The sequence below is a fragment of the Chroicocephalus ridibundus genome, chromosome 1 (genome assembly GCF_963924245.1).
Source record: "Chroicocephalus ridibundus chromosome 1, bChrRid1.1, whole genome shotgun sequence".
Classification (NCBI taxonomy): domain Eukaryota; kingdom Metazoa; phylum Chordata; class Aves; order Charadriiformes; family Laridae; genus Chroicocephalus; species Chroicocephalus ridibundus.
Genome location: NC_086284.1, coordinates 118,997,675 through 119,017,163, shown reverse-complemented (window position 1 = coordinate 119,017,163; position 19,489 = coordinate 118,997,675). Strand labels below are relative to the sequence as shown.

The window sequence follows — 19,489 nt, the reverse complement described above, 5'->3', positions numbered from 1 at the left end:
TATAATCTAGATCTTCTGCCAGTTCTCCCAAAGGTCTAATGACTAAAGCTGGGGAAAATGAGGTGAGCTGTATTTGGTGCTGTGACCTTTCAGATCTATCAACAGCAACTGTCTGCATTGCAAGACATTTGTTTCAATCCCGTGTAGTAATACCAGACTGCATATCAAACTTTCAAGTGACTGACTATTCCTGTTTCTTTTTTAAATAACACATATGTTATGACTGAATGATACAAGGGATGTGTGATTTGCACAGGGTAAGTTTCTAGACTGCTCAATTACCTTCTTTTTATATAACATACAGAAAGATGTGTTTGGGTTTATATCATTAAACCAGAGATTATTTACACTTTATTAAAACTGAACAGACAATGAACTCTATGTTTTTCTCTAGTTATCACCAGCCTTCTTCCCTGGAGCAAGGAAAGATGTCGACTTCATTGACATCTGGTTCTTAGCTTCTACTTATTACACATGCAGTCATGAACTTTACTGCTGCAGGGTCAACATTTGTCTTGTTTATCTTCCAACTCGAGCAATGAGATTCTTAGATTTTAAAAATCCCCTTTGTTGAATACATTCCCCTTTGACTTTAAAAGCATTCAAAATTCTTTATCTGAACAAAAGTGTAGAAAAAGTACTCTGGCATGAAATACTGTCAAACTCTTTCTCAGCGTAAATAGTTCAATGCTTTAAATTATATCATTGATCTCCATCTAGTCTAAACCAGAACTAGAAGTTATTACACATACCTTAGGTTTCTAAATGTACTAACTGTCAGTTCTGGGAGCTGATGATCACTTACCATCTGTTTGACATCACATCACAAAAAAAATTGCTGTTAGTCTTTATGTTCACCAGTTTATCGGTCCCAATATCCAAGGGGAGTGAGATTTCTTTCTACCTGTACAAATCATGCATCCAAAAAAGGGAAAAGAAACAGGTCAGGGAGAAGATACGATGTTCCTTCCCCTGCTTTGGATGTTGTATAGGTAATAAATCTTGGGATTGTAAGTCCTTCACTTGCCTCTTTCAGTTTAATTCATTTCAAAACACTTGATGAACAGTCCTTTACAGTCCCTGAGGTATGAATGCCATTATTTCTGAAATTCTGAAGTTGTAGTACTCTTGTATAATCTTATAAGAGTGAAATGATTTATTCTATAACCTGTGCTTTCCAAATTATTTTCAGAAATGAGATTTTGAAGTTTTGAAGATTTATTGATCATGAAATCTCTTTAAAAATCTAGATATTAAGGGTCTAGTGTTTTTGCTTTTCACTGTTTCGCCAAGAGAAAGAAATTGGAATTTTTTCTCATTTTAGGCATTTAAGTTTGAAAAGCCTGTAAGATGCGATAAGGTCACGGCTTTAGACCTGCTTTCTAGCACTGCTGGATGTATCACAGAATAGAAGACTGATATACCATGTCTCCTTCAAAACATTCAGGTTTCATGACTTTGTTTTATGGTACAACTTTAGAAGTCCAAATTAGCTACTACTTTGTCAGTGTCAGTAGTCAGGTAAACAAACTTTTAAGGACCTGAGCCTTCTAAGAGCTAAAGAGGCAAAATCATCCAGGAAAATCTCTACCCAGCTTCCCCTTTTGTCAAAAGATTCCCAGAGCGTTAGTCTGATGACATGTTTTCACATATATGCACGCATCTTCAGGGAAGCACATGCTTTGATTTATTTTTAAAAATTAGGTAGAAATAAAAAATATGGGGGTTTTTCTGGTAGAAAGAAGACCTAGGACACTTGGCTTTTGTTAGCTGTTTAAGCAGCTGCTAATTTATTCGGAGGTTATGTTCAGCATCTGTTAATTGTACTCTTGCACTTGATGATGTCTCTGTTTTGAAGTGAAAGATGAGCAATGAAGTTGGTTTTTTTTAATCCCTCCACTCTTCCTGGATCTTATCGGCTAATAAAACTTTATTTTAGTGGAAGCAACAGAACCTAATAAAATAAAAGCTGTATGACAATATCCATTCTAATTCTGTAACATCAGGGAGTTATAATTTTCTGAAGTGAAGCTTCTTTCTTTAAGGCCTCAGTCTTCTAAATTTGCTTCTTATCTGAAGACGCAATGTTACAGATAGAGTGCTCTTATTTTGTTTTCTTTTGTTCTGTCCTTAAAGTTGAAGGAAGACTAATTGAGACACTACTCAATGGAGAGGGTAACAAATTATTTCCTATGGCAAAATATATGTCTGTGTGTGACTCAGGGTTTTTTTTCAACAGGTCTAATTCCAAAATGACTGGGGTAGAGAATTTAGTTTTGCTATGGAAGTACCCTGCACTGAGAAGTGCTTTGAAATATTTTTGTGAACATTGTTTTTCATTTACTGAATTATGACCTATTGAAAACTGACCTGCAGGCATCTAAAGTATATTTGTTAGGGGCTTTAAATAACTTGTGAGTGGCTTCAAGATCAAAGGAAAGTTGTGATTTCCATACAAACTTAATTAGTATATGTGTAAAGGGAATGCAAGGAGACATGCATTCTTCAAAGTCCATTACATACACAGGAACACATCAGGTGAAGCAAACTTTGAGATTCCTCTTGTTACACAACTCAGTCTTGATTTGCTGAAACTGTTGGCCTTTGGCTGTCTGAACAGTGAAATATGTAATTAACTTCAAGTAGGTATGGAAGTCCATTTAAATAAATCATATACAAGTGCTTTTTTGGGGCATAATAGCATTACATACATTTTAAATTCTTTCTACAGTTGGAGGACAGTCAGGTATTCTGATATTCTCACAGCATTTCTATTCGTATAGGTCTCAGTGTGTGACACCCCTATAGATAGATGTTGCTATAAATAGATATTTTAGATAGATACTTTGTCATCATTAGAATTAAAACCTAAGTCATTGCATTCCTTCTTCATAGCATGCTCAGTTATATCACAAACATACTGATATCAAAGTTCAGTCTCAAAGTGTCAGTAAAGCAAGATGAATCATGCTGTGGAGGCCAGATGGTTTGGCTGTTGCAGTGAAAGTTCAAGTCCCCGTGATCTCATGGTGCGGCACACATGGTGTGGTGATTATTTGTTGTGAAGTAATGCTGAATATTTTGCTTTTCTGGGATGTGATGAAACTCAGGAACTTGAATATCACATCTGTTATTTCTCAGTCCACTTCTATGGGATGTCTGAGTTTCTTGAATATTTTTGCATTCTTATTTGACTTATAACTACAAATAATTCTGGACTATTAAAGAAGACAGCCTTTAAGACAGCTATTGAAGGTTATTTTGAAAGAGTAGGTGTTTGTTTAAGTTCAGCAATACAAACTGTACTGTAGTTCTTCGGGCACTGTGCATGATCTAACCAATATTTTGTCTGTTTAAGGTGAGTTTGGAGAAGTATGCAGTGGACGTCTGAAGACACCCGGAAAAAGAGAGATACCTGTTGCAATTAAAACTCTAAAAGGTGGCTATGTGGACAGGCAGAGAAGAGATTTCCTGAGAGAGGCTAGTATCATGGGACAATTTGATCACCCAAATATAATTCGCCTTGAAGGAGTTGTTACAAAAAGTAAGTTACTATTTATAGCTTTTTGTTGTTTTTCCCATTCTGTGTCATTTAGTATCAAAATTAAGCATTACTTCCACATTCAATAAGGATTAAAATTCTCAGAAATTACCCAAACCATAAAGTGCAGCAGAAACCACGGAGTTTGGGACCATAATAGGAAAATCATAACCTATCTTTTTTCAATTAGAAATGTTTTATTTTTCTTTTTTAATAAAAGTCCTCCTCATTCAAATAAAGTCTTTACAGGTTCTTATGAAATAGCACTGTAGAGTTTGCTTATAGGCAAGTGGAATACAGTAGAGAAAACCACAAATGTAACTGAGTTGAAAGTGAAGTCAAATCATTGCATAAGGTAGCAGCTGTAGTCTTCTTTTCCCACAAGCACTCACTCTTTATTTGGTTGCGTTTTACTGGTTTTGGTACCAGAAGAGATCAGTTTCCTACTTTGAAGAAATAAAATGTAAACTCTTTCAAACTTATTGTACGCTTGCAAATGATTCACTAAAATTCCAGAATAATCTATGAAATGTCTTACTTCTTATACCTATTGCAGCTGCCAAGAGATAAGCCTTGCCTCTGAAATCTAGCATTTTTAGCAGGGTTATGGGCTTTTCTGAAATGCTGAAATATCTAGTTATCATTTAAGTATTAAGTAGAAGTCTTATTAACATGCATGTAATTTCTTTAATGCCATCTTTTTGCAGTAATGAATTAATAAACTCATAAAGTATAATCTTCTCAAAATCAGTCGTTGCCTCAACTAAGCCGTTTGCTGTTTTGCAGTACTTACTTCTTTCTAAAGATCGTGTTGTGTGTATAAAAAAATGTTCTCTTACTATCATAGTAAATGCAATAAATACATTATGAATATTTCCTGTTTTCACCTTATTACCATATCAAAAGCTATGTTTGGAAATCACAACATACTAGAACAAAGAGGAAATTATAGATCCTGAAGTCATGTCATTGGAATGGAATTTCAATAGGTTTACAGGATGGCCTTGTTCAAATCTGTCTCTCTGTGGTTCTAAATTGAAATCTAAATGAAAAAGATCTTTTTTTTTTTTCTTCGCACAGTATTGCAAGGATAAATTAATTATTATTTAGGAATGTTTTGTTACGACTAACAGAATCCATTACATTGCAAACTCCTGGAAAGATGTGGCTTTGTCTCCTCCGTTGCTCTCCCATTAGTAACTGCTCTGTTGACAACAAACAAGAACACAAGTCGATGCTGTCTGAGCAGCATTGGAGATCTTTGTCCAGAGATGTAAATATGTAGTAACTTTATTGAATTTAGCTCCATGTGTCATAATGAGCAGTAAAGCAGCAATTAAATTCCACCATCTTCACCATCATGGGCAGTTATGAACCAGTATCACAGGTATGACGAGGATCCATGTGGTCGCTCTAGTAGTGTATGTCTCATTTCTGAAGAAGGCTAATGGCTGTGATTTATGAACGTTGTTTAAATCCAATTAGATGGTGCACACAGAGTACAGCATAATGTACTTGGCAATGGCATGATTGTTTAATCTTTGCCACATTTATAAATTTTCTTTCTGTAATGTCTCATCATCAGTCTAGAGAGAAATGAAGATTGCATTAAGAAAACAGAAATAAACAGATAAATCAGTGCTCCAACATTAGAGTATTTGTTCCCGTTCTACAGGAAAAGTGATCATAGACAACCTTAAGTCAAGAAGTCATCATTAGCAGTTCTGCTTTTCCTGAAGGAGTCAACAAACTTTATGATTATTTTTTGAATGTTTGCTTAGAAGTAATATAAAAATTATAGGTGTTACTATCCTATAAAAATATGCATCTCTCTCAGATATAAAATAAGTAGAGAATGTTTGAAAGAAAATATTTTTGGGTCAGGCAGGTTCAAAAAAAAAATACAGCAATAAATATAGAATGAAGAAAATACGTAAGTTATCAAGAAATTTCACCCTGAGGCGTGGAAAGTGCAAGTTATATGAACTGTAAAGGACGAAGTTGTGCAGTACTGCTCTGCTGCAGGGAAGAAGCTAGGAGGCAGGCTGAGCAATGGACACACACACTCTGGTATGCTTCCCTTCTGGCAGTTTATCTTTAGGATGTTGCCTTGCATTTATACTGCCCCATCTGAGGCATTTAGAGAATAACATGGCTTCAGCTGGGAGCAGAACAGTTACCTTGCATTTCACTAACTCCTAAATCTAGGATTGCACAAGCCAACACCGGACAGACATTTCCTATAACTAAAAGGTGTGCTCTAATAGTGAGACAGAACCTTGTACTAGCCAAATTATTTATGTAATGATAGCATGATTAAAAGGTGCTTTGTGTTAAAACTTAGATTAATAACAGCAGAAACTATTTATCTGATGTACATTACAGTTCCACTAACCTATAAAGGCGCATCAGATGCAGTAAATTTGATTAATAGATGTGTAATGCTGTTCTTAGCACATGCTTTTCTCTTTGTAACCATTAGTCATTAACTTCTAGCTGGTGATGATATATATTGCATCAGTTTGTAAGCAGTACCTTCCATTACATTGTCATTGACTATTGAACAAAAAAGAAAAAGGATTTGATTGTAATAAGCAGAAGTGCTCTACCAAGTCAATAGCTATTGACTGGGGCAATAACAAATTTGTCTGTTCATTATAAATGAGAGCTTTTATCTGGTACTACCAGCTAAGCAGATGTTAACTTTTAAATGATACTGTTTTCAAAATTGCTATGGAATATGTACTGTACAGGATGAAAAAGTGCTAAACTAAGCGGGCTCAGAGGTAGGTCTGAAACAGAGTTTTAATCCCCTTTTCTGCTTGCTTCATTTCTCATTTGTCCTGACTTCGATCCCTAATCACAGAGAGCAGTAGGCCGAACAGTTACTGTAGCACAAGCTTTCTGTTAGCAGAGAGTTCATTTCAAGGGCAATTTGCTGGGCCAAGGCAAATACGTTGTAGCACAGAATCTGGATCCAATAGTTCAATTATATCGCTAATCAGAAGTCACAAGGGAAACTTTACTCCTGTTTGGTTTGGTTTAGCAACACCATTCCTTGTGTGGTTTGCCACAAAAGGCTGCTTATTACCTTTCAAATTGATGAGAGATGCTTAAGGACTATAAAAACATCCAAGTTTCCCTGTCAAGTCATATTAGCTCTTCTTGGGTGTGTCAGGCATGCTCAGCCCAGTTGTATGTCATTGTCCAAGCTGCTGCTATGTCCTAAACAGATATAAGAAAAATAAAACTTATTTCTCCATCGCGAACATACGTAACCAACATTGAGATCCAGGCTACATAGGAGTAAGATGTGTCTTCTGCTTCTACGTCACATTGAAGTCTGTGTTGCAGACTTTCCATGAAAAGTCTGTAAAGTAAACTAAAGGTAGGGTTACAGCAAACACCTGCCAACATAGCTATATCTACAAGACACGTGAAAAAATGGTCTCTGACTGTTGTACCTGTAATGAAAGAAATCATTGGTGTTACACTAGCCAAACTGGAATCTATTGTTAGTTTAGCTTGGTGGTACCTTGCATGGTATGATGGTTTAAAGCATGGCCTTGTCAGTACTGTGTAATACTGTGTCAATACAAAATATCAAAGCATGCAAGGGCTTTAATGTAGTCATAATCTTAGTTTGTTCCTCTCCCCCTCAGACTTTACCCCAGATAACTTTCAATTTTTAAAATTAATTTCTAAGGAATTGCTACCATTTCTGAACTTTGACTATTGGAGGATTTGCACCTGTCACATTTACAAGAGGAATCTTTTTGAGGCATTCATTTTCTTTAATGACGTTCTGTATATTCTTATTCTCCAGAATAATTTTCAAATTAATCCCTTCACAAGAGGAGGATGAATGAAAACAGCACCTAAATTTTTGGTTCTGTGTAAGCTCACATCCCCATAACATCAAGTCTGGGACTGGAATGACACCTTCAACTCCCTTATTGTCTCTGCACTGTTTTGCTTTAGTGACTTTCGAATTGTGAATGCTGTCGCAGTTCTGAAATCTTCAGTCAGTCATCTGGCAGATTAAATTCAAAGCTTTAATCATTGAGTTTCTTTTTAAATTATTGTATATAACCTGTTCAGCACAAGAAGAGTCCTGAGGTCAGTGTACCTTGCCTTGTCCATGAGGAATGCAAAGCAGCAGCGTGATCCTCTTTCACTACAATTTGCAGTATGTAGCTCTTTGTATCTGACCCATTTATCAAAAATGCAGGAGATAACAATGATTTATATATTTTTTTCAGTCAAGACATTCCGTTCTAGGTCTTTGAGCCTTTAGTGTAATGAATCTAATGTTGCCCTTTTCTCACACCTGTTAACAGGTTGAGACTGTTAAATGGGGTTCAGAATTCATTTTGGAAGGTGACATGTTTTGCAGTATATGTGTTTTTTATACACAGCATTGTGTATCTAGCTGTTATGCAAAAACATTGAGGAAATTCTGTGACAGTGCTTGTAACATTCTTACCTTGATCAAGGATGGTGAGATTGTCCTCCCAAGAAATGCGATTGTGCAAAGTTTAAATGTTGACCTTTTACGAGTGAAGTTGTGACTATTTGGAGTAGGCTACACCGTGATAGCTTACAAAATATGATTGATTATGATTATACGCTAAAAGAAGGCGACCTATATTACAGTATTTATCACTGATTTCTGAAAAGTAAAACCTTTAGGGCCAGCAGAAACCATACGATGTTAATAAATCCCATGTTAGCATTATAGTATTGCTTATAACCTAGAGCGTGACTGATTTCAAATCTTGGCATTTCCTTCTGTCAGTAATCTCAGTACGGCACTGAAGACATCACCGGCACCTCCGGGCACAGATGTACTCGCTGGAGGCCAAAATGGCTTCAGACCCACCCCTTGAACCCACCCCTTACATTGGCCGGCACTTACACCCACCGTACAAAACTCAGATACGCAGCAGGGTATGAAGACGTTGTTCATCCCTGAATGTCTTCCTTTCTGCTTATAGACAACCCACTGTGACACAGAGTGGTGTTGAGACTACATGGGTGTCATATCAGCCAGTGGGCTTTACATGGCATTAGGCATAAAGATGAATTTGTCTGACGAAGCATATTGTAGCTGTGCACATAATGATAAAAAAAACCAGCAGAATTTCAGTCGTGTTATAAATTTTTCAGTAAGTGGAGCTGTAAATTTAAATTTGGCTCACTGCCTTTATTTTCCTTTGTATCCTTTTTCATAGATAAATATCACAACATACATTGTGTTGTGAATTCAGTGTTGCTGTGGCCTGCAAATTAACGCAAAAACCACGACCACCACCCGCACTGTTAGCCAAATTTACTAGATCAATTTATCATCCAAAATAAAGAGTTGAAAGTTAGAGCTGTGGACATGACTGCTGTAACACAGACAAAACTAAGTATCTATAGCTTTCTTGCAAAATAGGTTACCCTTCATGAACTGGTAATTGAAGAATATAATGAATGTTGATAGTACTGAGTTATTTTTACACGTGCGCGCATGCAAATGGATATTTCAAATAACACGTACAAACTACCGTGCATTCCATTTGTTGAAGGTTGCTGGCAAAAATTAAGAATGCACAATACTTGGTTCTCCTGAGTGACACATACTTAAAAGAAATTAACTTTTAAACCTTTGGAAAAATTAATTTTTTCATTCGTTCACTACATTCTGAGAATTTTTTTTGCAAAACTCAAAGGGCCATTTTGGTTTCCTGCAGTTCAAATCAGTCACATTTCTGTGTTCTGCTTTTCGGTTTTGCAGCTAGCAAGCTATACATTATAACTGTCAATTCTTCTGTAATATCTTTTACAGGACAATAAGCAATAAAGAAAAAACATATTGTCAAACGTCAAACAGCCTACATCTTGTTAGCAGCAGCTTGATCTGACCATGATATAGTATCTAACATAACTAAACTTCTATAATTCTACTTTTATAGGTTACATCTGAGAAACAGGATTTCACTTTCTTCAGGATCCTTTGCCTTCAGATGTCTGTATTCAGACATGTAGGACCTGACTTTCAAAGATATTTAGATGCTTTGATGTGAGATGTGGTTCTAGTAGAAAAACAGGCAACAAAAGTCATTCCTACGAACCACCATAAAAAGATAAAGTCCTGTAGATAAGAAAAGGCCAGATATATTTTTATTTTTTCTTTTTAAGGAGAAGCATGGTCATCAATTAGCTTCGTTATTAACTACAAGTGATGGCATTTCCATATATCTTCTGAAAAAAAGCATGCAGTTTCTTCCTCTACCATGAAAGTTGAGAAGAATATGATGCAATACGTTAAAGGGCAAGATAGTTAGAATGTGTAGGTGATATTTGAAGGGCTGGGGCTTTTTATTAACAACTGTAACCAGAAGATTTAATGAATAACAGGGGGAGACAAGATTGCACTGCGCTGACAAGTTTGCTGTAACAACATGGCTGATCTGTTGCCTGTGTAAGAAAACCATATAAGCAACGAGGAGAACAATTATAAATGACAATTGCTATTGCAATTGACAGTTAAAGGAGGGAGGGGGTTAAAGAGTGTATGTAAAGCAATCAATAATTCTGATTCACGAGCTGTGTTTGGTTGATTTATTTTGATAACTGTACATTCATTTGTTATTATTTGTAGAGGCAATAACACACTAGTAAATATACATGTGATTGACTATTGGTAAAGTCCTGTTGCAACTTTGTTGTTGCTAAATCTTTGCTGAGAATAATACCAAGATACCAAGGCATGCTGAGTTTGAGAATAATTGATAATAATAATTCTAGAGCCTAGAAAAGTCAGATTATATCAAAAGCATTATTTGGTAAGCTTCAACCTAATTGTTAAATATTGCGGTACACTCAAAATTGAAGCAGGGTTGTGTCCTTTTAAAAGTCAAATTAAATAAACTTTGTACTATTTTTCAACGTTAAATCATTCTCTTGTAATTCACAAAATATGCAGCATTGGGCTGTGAAGGACACTGAGAGGTCATCTTGTCCATCTTCTTGCCTCAAGACAGAACTAATTACATTTAAACTAGTCTGAATAGATGGTTGCCTATCCTATTCTCAAAAACCTCTCCTGGTGAAGATTCCACAGCCTCCCTGGGCAATCTGTTGAGTGTTTAACTATCCTCATATTTAACCTTCCTAGTGTTAAATTGAAAATGTTTTTTTTACTGCACCTTAAGGCCGTTAACACAGTTTGTGCCTTTCCTCTTTGCAGCAATATTTTACATTTGTAGACCATTATAGTGTCTTTACTGTCTTCAGTAAATCAGCCAGGTCCTGTCAGGTCTTTCTTCATGGTATATGTTGGCTAGACCTTTGGTCATTCTTAATGCTTTCCTTTGGACTCTTTCCAGTCAATTAATATCTTTTTTAAAGTATGGCTTTCAAGAGTGGATATGGTGGATGCTGGGCCTTACCTTCCACTAGCAAACAGGAAATAATTATTTTAAATATAAACTGTGTTACTCATCTTTAAATGTGTGTGGGTTTCGATAGCAACCATTGTTGGGTTTTATTTTGATTTAATATTACCCATAGATCCTCCTCTGCAAAACAGCTGGCTGTCCAGTCTTTCCTGCAGTTCGTATTTGTGTGGTTGTTTATTGCCATCTCCATTGACCTGCTTTGTCTTCCAGAACTTTGTTCTATGTTTTCTCAAACCTTTCCTTAGCATGCCAAGTCATTTTGCCTTCTGAACCTAATCTCCACGAGCTCCTTCCATTTCGCTGTCTTTCTCAGATTGAAACACACTTTTAGTTCCAGCATCGCAGTCATCAAGGAGAAAACAGAACAGCAGCAAAAGCCCTGGACCATACTATTTGTAGCTTTCCAGGTTGACAGTGAACCACTGAGGGCAGTTTCCCAGCTGTTGCTACCCTGACTGTGCAGTAGTTTCATCAGAACAGGAAGCGACAGTGCTGTCTCTTGACTGTGACCCCTCTGGGATATGCGTATATGTCATTATTGTAACCCTTCTGTCTGTGAGTCCTATTTGTCACAGGCAGAAATTAGGCTGGCGTGGTATTTTCTCTTGAGAAATGTATGCAGGTTCTTCCTTACCGCACTGTCATCTTCTAAGTATTTGCAAATGTTTTAATTATTTTTCTGGCTCTAACAAAGAAGTTAGTCTGACTGAGTCCTCTTTCCTTTTTAATGCATTGTGTTGTGGTAAACTTCATGAGGCATACCTTGATCAAGTAAAACTGAAACTGTTGTAGGTCTGTACGCTTGCAACTCTTATAACTGTCTGTTTGTTATTATAAAAACATATGCAGATCAACAGTAAAGGAATGAACTGGAAATCAAATTGTCATTATTGCATGCAAAAGTTGTTTGTGTGTTCTGTTTCATCTTTTCAATTAATTATGTATACAGACTATAGACAGGATTTTGTTATATGCTTCAGGGATCGTTATGACTCTCATATGCAGGCACATCCATCCACCTGTACCGCCCGGTATTTTAACTGGGAAATATCTACACAGTACCAGGAGCAGCATATCGCAATTTTTGGGAGATGCAGCTTAGTTAAATGCCAGTGGACCTTACTTAGTTCAGGTGTTACCATGTTTGGTTGATTAGAAAACCAGAAAAGCCAAAACACTTCAAAAAATTGTACACCTATATTCATTGCAATAGCTGATTAAATTTAACCTGGGAAAAACCCTTGTCTTAGTAACTTCAGTTTTGCAAATTCAGCCAATGCGTTTGAATTATGATATAAATTTCCCACAAATATAGCTTTCTGTGAAAGTTCCATAATGGAGCTGTTGAGTGTGAGGTATGAACGGTAAGAATCTCAGAAAATGAAATGGGCAACGTGTTTGAATTGCCAAGAGAGAATAAATAGACTAAGCAGTAAGATCAGAGAGAATATTGACGGAACTGGACAATAGCAAAGCAATGAATCATTGTATAGACATAAGGAATTTAGTAGTTGTTCGTTTGGGGCATATTAGCTATGAAGTGTGGAAGAGAAGGCAACTGAATTAGTACAGACAACAATCATAAAAAACAAATCAAATTTAAAAGAATTTCTGGTTTCTTCACTGCCAAGAGAAGAATTTTATTGAATTTGGCCATGATATAGAAACATAGATAGGCAGTTTCCTGACACAGAGCAGCCGAAGAATTAAAACTTTATCGCGTTCTTGTGGAGAAATGTCTAGCATATATAGCACATATCTGCCAAACTTCAAATCACAAGAGTGATTATATCATCTGAAAATAGGAAAGTCCTTAACTACACCTAATCAGCGTAACTATGGTACTCTAGCCTGGGGAAACTTGAAGAAAGTACCAAGCAAAAAGAGTTAAATCACAGAATACAATTTAGAATACAAGCTCATATGGATCATGGTGTAACGTAGTCAGGACTGACTTCTCATTGCCTCAGGCTATATTTACTTAGTACCTTTCTTACTTTTGTGTTGCCATTAATCTCTTAGTTTCCAGTTGTAGTTCTTGTACTACCAGTCACCTAAGGAATGAAAGACTGTCAATAAAGCTACTGTAGGCTGCAGCGACATACGATAAGACCTTGTACCAGAAAGACTGTCACACTTAGGGGAATATATATCTATATCTTGATGGATTACAGTTGGTTCTTGATAATAAGCTATCAGATGTGTCTTGCTTAAGGTAGAAGCCTTATCACACCAGGTTTTACCATCATGTTGTTTCATGAACTTTTAAGTTAAGATGTTATGCTAAGACTGCACTTTTAGGGGAGAAATCTAAATTAGATAGCAAAATAATAGAGATAATTCAATGTTTCTGTCCTGTGGTGGATGTTTGATCTAGATCCATGTCTGATACCAAGGAACACAGCTGCTTCCTGAGGTGACAAGATAAATGATGGGAGACATAATCATAGTGACTGTTAAGTCACCGTTGTTACTTTTTTTTAAGAGAAACAGCTGCCATTCTCACTGGCTTAAACAAACTCAAACTTGCATGAGTGTATCAAATAATATATCTGCGGTGCTTTCAATTTGATACGAGGTTGTTTGCCATGTATTAATCTTAATGTTGCCTAAAGTTTTCTTGTGGCTGAAGAGTTCTTGTTCCCCATCAGAGTATTTTTGACATTTCTCTGATTCTTTGGATAAGCTTACTGCCTCATTTGTGTGAAGGGGTTATTGTGGGGAGTTAGAAGTTCATTTATTAAGTGTTTGGAAACCCAGAGGGCAGAGTGCTGTTGAAGCCATAACCATTACAACTAAAGAATTTAATAATGCTGGAACCTTATTACAGAAGATTTGTCAAATGTAGTGAATATGATAAATAATATTAATCTTCTCTAGTCCAATGGATTTTAGGTATCTAAGGATGGAGGTATGTATCTCAGTACTTCTGCAAACCTCAGAAAATGCATAAGTCTCATTAAAGTAAACAGGTACAAGACAGCAACTAGATTTCTTTTGGTCAGTTGAGATCATAGAATGTGTTGGGTTGGAAGGGACCTTTAAAGGTCATCTAGTCCAACCCCCCCTGCAATAAGCAGGGACATCTTCAACTAGATCAGGTTGCTCAGAGTCCCATCCAGCCTGACCTTGAACATTTCCAGGGATGGGGCATCTACAGCCTCTCTGGGCAACCTGTTCCAATGCTTCACAACCCTCATTGTAAAAAATGTCTTCCTTATATCTAGTCTAAATCTACCCTCCTTTAGTTTAAAACCATTACCCCTTGTCCTATCGCAACACGCCCTGCTAAAATTTTGTCCCCGTCTTTCTTATAAGCACCCTTTAAGTACTGAGAGGCTGCAATAAGGTCTCCCCAGAGCCTTCTCTTCTCCAGGCTCAACAACCCCAACTCTCTCAGCCTGTCCTCATAGATCATTCTGATTATTTTTTCGGCCCTCCTCTGGACCAGCTCCAACAGTTCCGTGTCTTTCCTGTGCTGAGAACTTCGGAGCTGGATGCAGTACTCCAGGTGGGGTCTCACCAGAATGGAATAGAGGGGCAGAATTACCTCCCTCAACCTGCTGGCCACGCTTCTTTTGAGATCCTTAAATAACCTTTTTAAACTGATGTAGATGTCTGTGTCTCTAGCGAAAATAGAGCACAGTTATCTATGCTTTCCCGTATGGGATATACTGACAATCTTTATTGGTGTTAGCACTTTCAAAGATGTTATGCTGCCAGGTTCTGGTTACCAGCTGTCTGAGTTAAGAAACAAGAGAATGCATTTTATAAACATACCCTACTTCACCTAATATGCAAAGTTAGGTGAATAGTTAAGTTAAACAGATCAGCTCTTATGCTTGAACTTTGGTTGACTGATGAATATTTGAGTCATTAAAACTGATCCAGAAAAGCTGTACCCCTTCTCTAGTTCACATCTCTTTAAATTTTACATTCATTTGCAAGTATGTGAATAAGGAATGAAATATTAAGTTTTTCTAATTCTATGTTGCTTAGGCCTAACAGATCACTTTGCCAAGTTTGTGATGAAAGAGAACATGCGAGACCAACATCACTAATTCGTTGAAGGGGGAATGCCAGCAATGCAGTACAGGTTAAGGCGTAAGGATGAGATACAGTCCTTAGATTTACCTGAACTAGAGTAAGAAAGAGCCTTGTTATCAATCTTTGGGGTCACCCCAAAATAGAGAGACCATCAGACCTAGTGGTAGTGGTTGTCCAGGTGGCACACATGGTTTATGATATAAACCTCTGCCTCAAGAAGTTGCATTGTGGCCTTTACTACAGCTTAAAGGCTCATACCTAAATTTCTGTAAAAGCAGATTCATATGAAGAAGAAGAATTAAAATATGGATTGGTAATTTTCTCATATAAATGATCTGATATTTTATGTTATGAAAACAGGAGAGTTGGATGTGAGAAAAAGAACCCTTTGGGTATTTACAACATCATCTCCTTGCTAATGCAAGGATTGCCATAAACAACGGTAGTTGTAATGCTTTGGATGGGACAGAAAGAGAGCAGAAGAGAAAAGGGAACTTCTTGATGAGGAGGTAATACCAGTTTGTTTTAGCAAACTGCAGTCAGTTTTCTCTTAGTAAGGGAGACTTCATCTCAAACCAGACACATCCTCCTCACACAGGACTCAAAGCACTTGTAAAGAAAGTTGCCAGCTGGGACATGCTTCTCACATACAGATTGATTTTCCAGTGTACAGAAGTAGAAGCTGCTGAAAGTAATCATTTTCAGTGATTAGTGAGAAATCTTTGAAATTTGGAAGCGGAACAGTCATATTATACAATGAAAATCTGTTCAGCCTTGTTTGAGTTATAGTCTGTTGAAAAGTGCCATGTGTTTTCTGTGTTCTGCTCTGGAGAGCAAGTGAGAACTTTAATGAAGAGCTTTGCAGTAAACACTGCATTTTGCTTCCTGATCTCACTCAGCATTGCAGCTCCAGCCAAGGCAGATAAATTATTGCCACTTCCACCATTCTTCTAGTACTATCATCAATATCCACACAAAATACTGCCATCGTTTTAATAGAGTTTTCATCTGTAAACTGTTTATTCAGAATTTATTCACTCAGCCTATCACTATAGGCTTCTTTATATATTCCTGACCTCCAAATTCCTTTCTTTACTGTCTCTACTGTGAGTCTTGCTGTATCCATTTCACACACAGACTATAATTATCATTCTGATTCTTAATACATACATAGTTCATGTTCCAGATGAATAAATCATTTAGATACAAACTGTCTGGGATCCACTCCAGACTCTTGAAGTTTTGGTTGGAAATACAGTTTGCAAAAAATACCGCTTCTTAAATCTTATTGTTCTTCAAAGATAAACATAGCCTTGGCACTGCTTATAAATCAGGAGTAGATGATAAAACTGTTAAGGGTGACACAGTTGGAAGAGACAAGCAATGTGGAAAAAATAATATTTTTTAAAAACACCATAATTAGATGGTGTGAGTTTACAGAGTATTCAGTTTAAGTATGTTCTTAATATAAGCACAAAACACTATCCTTAAACACATTTTAAGAGGCAAATGTATTCAGTCTGACATTCCAGAATAGATTCATGGCTACACCAATTGGTAAATATTGTCATTTTTCTACTAAACTTTAACAAGGTAATTTCTACTGAATAAAATTTGAAAGTAAATCAGTTTAGTTGATAATGACTTCGCTTCAGTATTTCATCTAGAGAAACATAATACAGAATTTTCATAATAGTAGAAATTTGAAGCAAACTAGTGCACTTTAGTTTGTAGAATTCACATAATTGATTTCCATTCTTCCTGAGACAATAGAAACTTGTTAATTTCTCCCTAGACTGATAATAACCTAACTATTTTGGAAATGAGTCTCCACTCTCCTTTTTCTTCTTTTTCCCTCTCAGCTGTAGTTGCGTTCTTCAGCATAAAAACACTGTTTTGCTCTTTTGGGTAAGACTTGCTATTTATTTCTAATTTTCAATGAATTCCTTTATAAGCATTGAGAAATGTGACTTCATGGTCTGCTTAAACACTGACTGCCCAAGATTCATCTTGCCAGAATCACTGTTGCCAAAAGTAGCACAAGGAAGATGAGACGGGAGAAGTTTTACTTCATGGCATTCACCCTTAACACCAAGTGGTCTTTGAGCTTGAGAGAAAATCCTCTGAACACATGGATATCCACAAAGAGATAATTAACAAGCACAGCTAATTCTCTTTGGTCGGTAGCATTTTCCAAAAAAAAAGGAAGCAGAATGCCTGTGTGTATGCCAAAGCCCATCAGGTAGCTACAGGAGCTGCCTACAACCTGGCTTCTAACATGGGTTATCAGGTGTGGGCTGGGACACCTTCGTTGAGCCTAGACATAGAGGGGTTTTTATCTGGCATACAGATTTGTAAATGTAAACCAGTATATAATACATTTCTAATTAAAGAGTTCATCTGAGGTCAGAATAATGGTAGCAATCTTCCTACTTCTAATCTTGGCATCACTTGTTTAAGGGAATCACTTGGGGTTTGTAACCAAGCAGAAAATCAAGCCTTTGCACTTAATTTCCCTGATATTAGTGAAATATGAATCGTGAATGGTATGAATGTGAATAGTGAAAGGAATCTTCACCCTCAATTTATATTCTCCCATTTGTTTAACAAAAAAATCACTTTTTGTCAATTGACTCTTTGGAACTTCAGCTCCAAGTGTTTTTCTTAACTGAAAACAATGAGTCTTTTTCAATGACACTAATTGCTGTCTGAAAGTGGAGAGCGTTTATCTCCTACTCCTTGTTCATACTGTTACAGGCTAGCAAGGCTAAGAGAGTAGATAATCAGAGCTTTAATTGCAGAACTGCAGAATTTACAGCAGGCTGCAAGAATACATTCATCTTCAGATGTTACCCGTGAAAAGCTATTTCACTCATTAAATTAAAACTCACTGCAATTTTTAAATGTGAAGTACAAAATTAAAGCCTATTATCTCTCTTTTTGTGGAAATACCATGAAAAAGAAAATCTGAAAATTTAAAAGCCCCTGGAAGTTCTTAACTGTCCTGTTTATAAGACCCCATCAGCATTTCACATGGGACGTTCCTGTCTTAAAGGATGAAGAATTCCATATCATAGGAATGCTCAGATTTTATTCAGGATCTTTCCTTCCAAAATCACGAAAACCAGGTGATCAGAAGACAACTGAAATTAAATTCATATTGCTAATGATTGATGGGCTAACCATTCCCCAAAATCATAATGTGTACAAAATGAATCACAAAGGTTTTAGCCAATATTACAGCCTTTGTTTTTTCTATTGTGAATTAAAATTATAATTTTTAAAGCTTTCAACTAATTTGGTAATATATGCCTGAACATGAAATCCAAATGTACAGCATACAGTGCTTGGAACAGCATTCTGGGTATCATACATAACTATAAATACATAAAGATTTCAGAGTTCTTGTTTAGTATTGTGCTAAAGCGCTTTCCAGTTTAAGCACTGACTGAAAAGTATTTATTTAATAGACAGCTTAAACATACAGATTGTTTTATCCCATAACAGAAGCACAGTATTTCCAATTACTATTCCATTAAGACTACAAAGATGATTCAACACAACAGTTGTTACTGCTGTTAAAAGTCTTAATCATATTAACGTTGTCACACCAGTCTTTTCAGCAACCAGAACTTCAGTGTGCGTTGACATTTAACACATCGCAAAACAAATGGCTGTAGTGTTTGTGGAACTCTCTTCAAGCTATTCCCTCAAGTTTTTTTCCCCCAAATTGCCTGTTTGTCTAGAAACAGCAAGGGAAATTAAATTAGATGTTAATATTCTACCCAAATATTCTGTAACTTCCATCAGTTCCTCTTTAGGAAATGTAAGCGTCTTTCAGCATTTGCTTTTGCTCCCAGAGAAGTCATAAGTAAATCCAAAACTTGCTATAATTGGGATTTTCTAAAATAGTCTCATTCTGTATAAATATTCCTAAATCTGGATTTGTTCCTATACGCCAGTCAAGAAATAAGAGAACTCCAGCACTTTGGGTTCATAGGAAAGCATTGTCTTTCACAAGGATCTCAAGGTTAAGCTCTTCAGGGTTGGAAACCTGAACAGCAGCTTTGTCCTACTAAGTGTTTGTCTTCACATTTCCAGGTAGACTCAGTAAATGTAAGTCTGGCATACACATAAGGGGCCTTGATGTAGAACATCAAGCCTTTTAAAATATTTTCACCAAGAACTAGGTTATCGTGGTCTAATTCTTAGAAATGCGGCCAAAAACATGTGAATAACATGATAACAAAATACTGAAAAGTATTCCAGGCTTTCTACTCTTTATTTTTTCTAAACATCATAGAGCATGTTCACTTTGTATTTCCATGCATTTCTACTGAAATTATGAAAGCTCTTTTTTTTTAAGAAAATACAAGTTACAAGCCAGACACAACGTACAGATCAATTAAGTCAACTATACAGTTGTTTGTCACAGCTTGGCCAATAAAAGATG

The 19,489-nt window shown here is 36.4% G+C and overlaps 1 protein-coding gene across 4 annotated transcripts in view; it reads left to right on the top strand.

Annotated features, from left to right (window-relative positions):
• The window catches only part of EPHA6 (EPH receptor A6), a 527,645-nt gene that overhangs the window by 406,423 nt on the left and 101,733 nt on the right, over positions 1–19,489 (top strand). For all 4 annotated transcript variants that reach the window (XM_063348777.1, XM_063348795.1, XM_063348787.1 and 1 more), the window contains one exon: positions 3,359–3,544. In XM_063348777.1, the coding sequence (XP_063204847.1) occupies positions 3,359–3,544 (186 nt within the window). The remainder of the gene's footprint in view (positions 1–3,358; positions 3,545–19,489) is intronic.